This window comes from Oratosquilla oratoria, chromosome 2 (assembly GCF_046742065.1).
Source record: "Oratosquilla oratoria isolate Oo_2021 chromosome 2, ASM4674206v1, whole genome shotgun sequence".
NCBI lineage: Eukaryota > Metazoa > Arthropoda > Malacostraca > Stomatopoda > Squillidae > Oratosquilla > Oratosquilla oratoria.
This window is the reverse complement of record NC_134778.1, coordinates 16,776,549-16,779,036: the sequence shown is the minus strand read 5'-3', so window position 1 is coordinate 16,779,036 and position 2,488 is coordinate 16,776,549. Positions and strand designations below refer to the sequence as shown.

The 2,488-nt window shown below is 44.1% G+C and overlaps 1 protein-coding gene across 1 annotated transcript in view; it reads left to right on the top strand.

The window, feature by feature from the left end:
• Positions 1–933: 933 nt before the first annotated feature.
• Positions 934–2,488, top strand: part of LOC143034540 (uncharacterized) — a 12,212-nt gene continuing 10,657 nt past the window's right edge. Inside the window, exon 1 of the mRNA XM_076200741.1 lies at positions 934–2,349. Within this exon, the coding sequence (XP_076056856.1) occupies positions 934–2,349 (1,416 nt within the window). The remainder of the gene's footprint in view (positions 2,350–2,488) is intronic.

The following is a 2,488-nucleotide window of genomic DNA, read 5'->3' as shown; positions in this document are numbered from 1 at the left end:
TATTATTATAATTTTTCTTACGAATAATAAATAGTGAAAGGTGCAGAGGTACAGACAATATAGTGTGGTCCAACTGTCTGTCTATGCTTACAATGGGTATAAAATGTCTTGTATGGTTATAACATACATCTTAGAAATGTCTTAACAAATTAAATTATTCTACATGGTTACAATTTATACACTTTATAATTTCCTTTTACAAATTTGTTTAGTTTATATTATAATTTTCATCGCAAATAATATATAGTGAAAAGATACAGAGTGGGAAATAGTGTGGACCAACTGTCCTTCATTACAACTTATACATTTTAGAAATTTCTTTACAAATAAAATTGTCTAATTCAATGTTAATGTAGCCTTTAAGAATAGTAACACTGTTAAAAGATACCTCATCAACAATTCAAAAAACTGTCCCAAAGGTTGTACATACAAAATCCCCTGTAAATCATGTAACCAGTACTACATCGGTCAAACAGCAAAAGACCTCGAAGTTAGAATCAAACAACATAAGAAATGTGTTAAAGATGGAAATATGTCCAGTGGTATTTTCCAACACCTCAGTACTTTTAACCACCCTATAATTGGGAAGAAGCTAAATAACTTATTGTAACAATATAGTCGAAAGAAATGTAATCGAAAGCAGTTTAATCAAGACCACACAAGATGACAATATAAACCTTAATCTAGGATTATATAAATTAGACAATTTTATTTGTAAAGAAATTTCTAAAATGTATAAGTTGTAATGAAGGACAGTTGGTCCACACTATTTCCCACTCTGTATCTTTTCACCCAAGGCCAATCTCCATACAACAGCAAGATCTTGAGTGGGTGGATGACTTCACCTATCTTGGAGTAACTGTGCAGAAAACCTTGTCATCCTCTCTTCAAATCCAGAGGCTGAAGCAAATGACAAAAACGAAGACAGCTCCGATGAGATATATGCAATCACTTGATGCGGGTGCCAGCCGCCTGGTACTGGAACACTACTACAAGTATTGCATCCGACCCATCATTGAATATAGAGCACCTGTCCTATCACATCTAACATCACAGCAGGAAGAATCACTTGAAGTTGCACAAAACAACGCCCCTCGCCTCATTCTAGGTGCCCCCATGTGGACTAGAAAAAGTAACCTGCAAATGGAATCTGGCATACCACCACTGATGGCCAGGATTCAGACCCGGAACTGCACCGCGGCAGCCAAGGTCCTGCTGAGCGACAGGGACTCGCATCTCAAGACTAAACTCAAGGCTCACCTGGACGCGCACCCGGACTTACCACGACCAGATACATACGTCGGACACCTAGGAGACCAAATCCGCGCGACAGGCATGGAAGGGCACCTAAAGGCTCTGAAGCCAGACAGGGCATGCCTGAAGTACCGACCTCCAGCTCCGTGGACATCCCCAACAACTACTTTCAACCACACACAACTACCACACGCAAAGAATCACTGCTCACTAGCTGAACTGAGAGACGCTGCACGAACAGCGATTAAGGCAACGGAGGCCCAGGATGGTTTTGTCTGCTACACTGACGGCACTGTCGACCCGGAAAACGGCATAACAGGTGCAGGAGTATACTCCGCAACCTACACCGCCGCCTGGCGCACATCAGACCACTGCTCGACCCTACAGACTGAGCCGGTGGCAATGCAAAAAGCCCTGGAGTACTCAAGCCAACTGCAAGGGCCGGTGGTCATACACACAGACTCTCTTGCGGTAACACAAGTACTCCAGAAGAAGGACATACCCACCAACATAAACATTATCACAACAATACTCTACCTCCTGCAGCTACACAACAGACAAAATCGCCCAGTCATTATCAACTGGATACCCAGCCACATAGGGGTACACGGAAACGAGAGAGCAGATGAGCTGGCCAAGACAACAGGCTACCATCCTCACATTGAAATCCAAGTCCAGCCATCAACCACATTAATCAAAAGCTGGGCCAGAGACCACCTACAACGAACAAAGGTAGCCAACCACAGAAAATCGATAAACTCAGCATCAGCAAGTGCAAAGTGGTACGAGAGGGCCACTAAAATGTGCCCTCATCCCGCCACCAAGATCGCCGACAGAGGACTCTCCGTGATCATCCACAGGCTCAGGCTGGGGTACAAATGCTGCTGGGAAATCATTGAACGACAAGAAAGGGAATGCGACCACTGCGGGATGAACACCTCAGAGCCTCTCCTTCACTACTTACTAGAGTGCGCTCACACCATCGCCCTGAGAAGAGATAGACAATTCAACCCCATGGCCCCCGAAGCTTGGAAGACTGGAGCCGACATAGTTTACAACATCATCGAAAACATAGAGCGGCTCGCCCACATCCTGGTCGGATACCCTCCGCCTAGATAACTACAAAAACGCCGGAGTAGCTGAACACAGAGCGGCTCAACACTTACGGGCCTCCGAATGGAGAAAGGCCCGTGTGTAGATAAACACTATCTACCGAATAAAAAAAAAAAAAAAA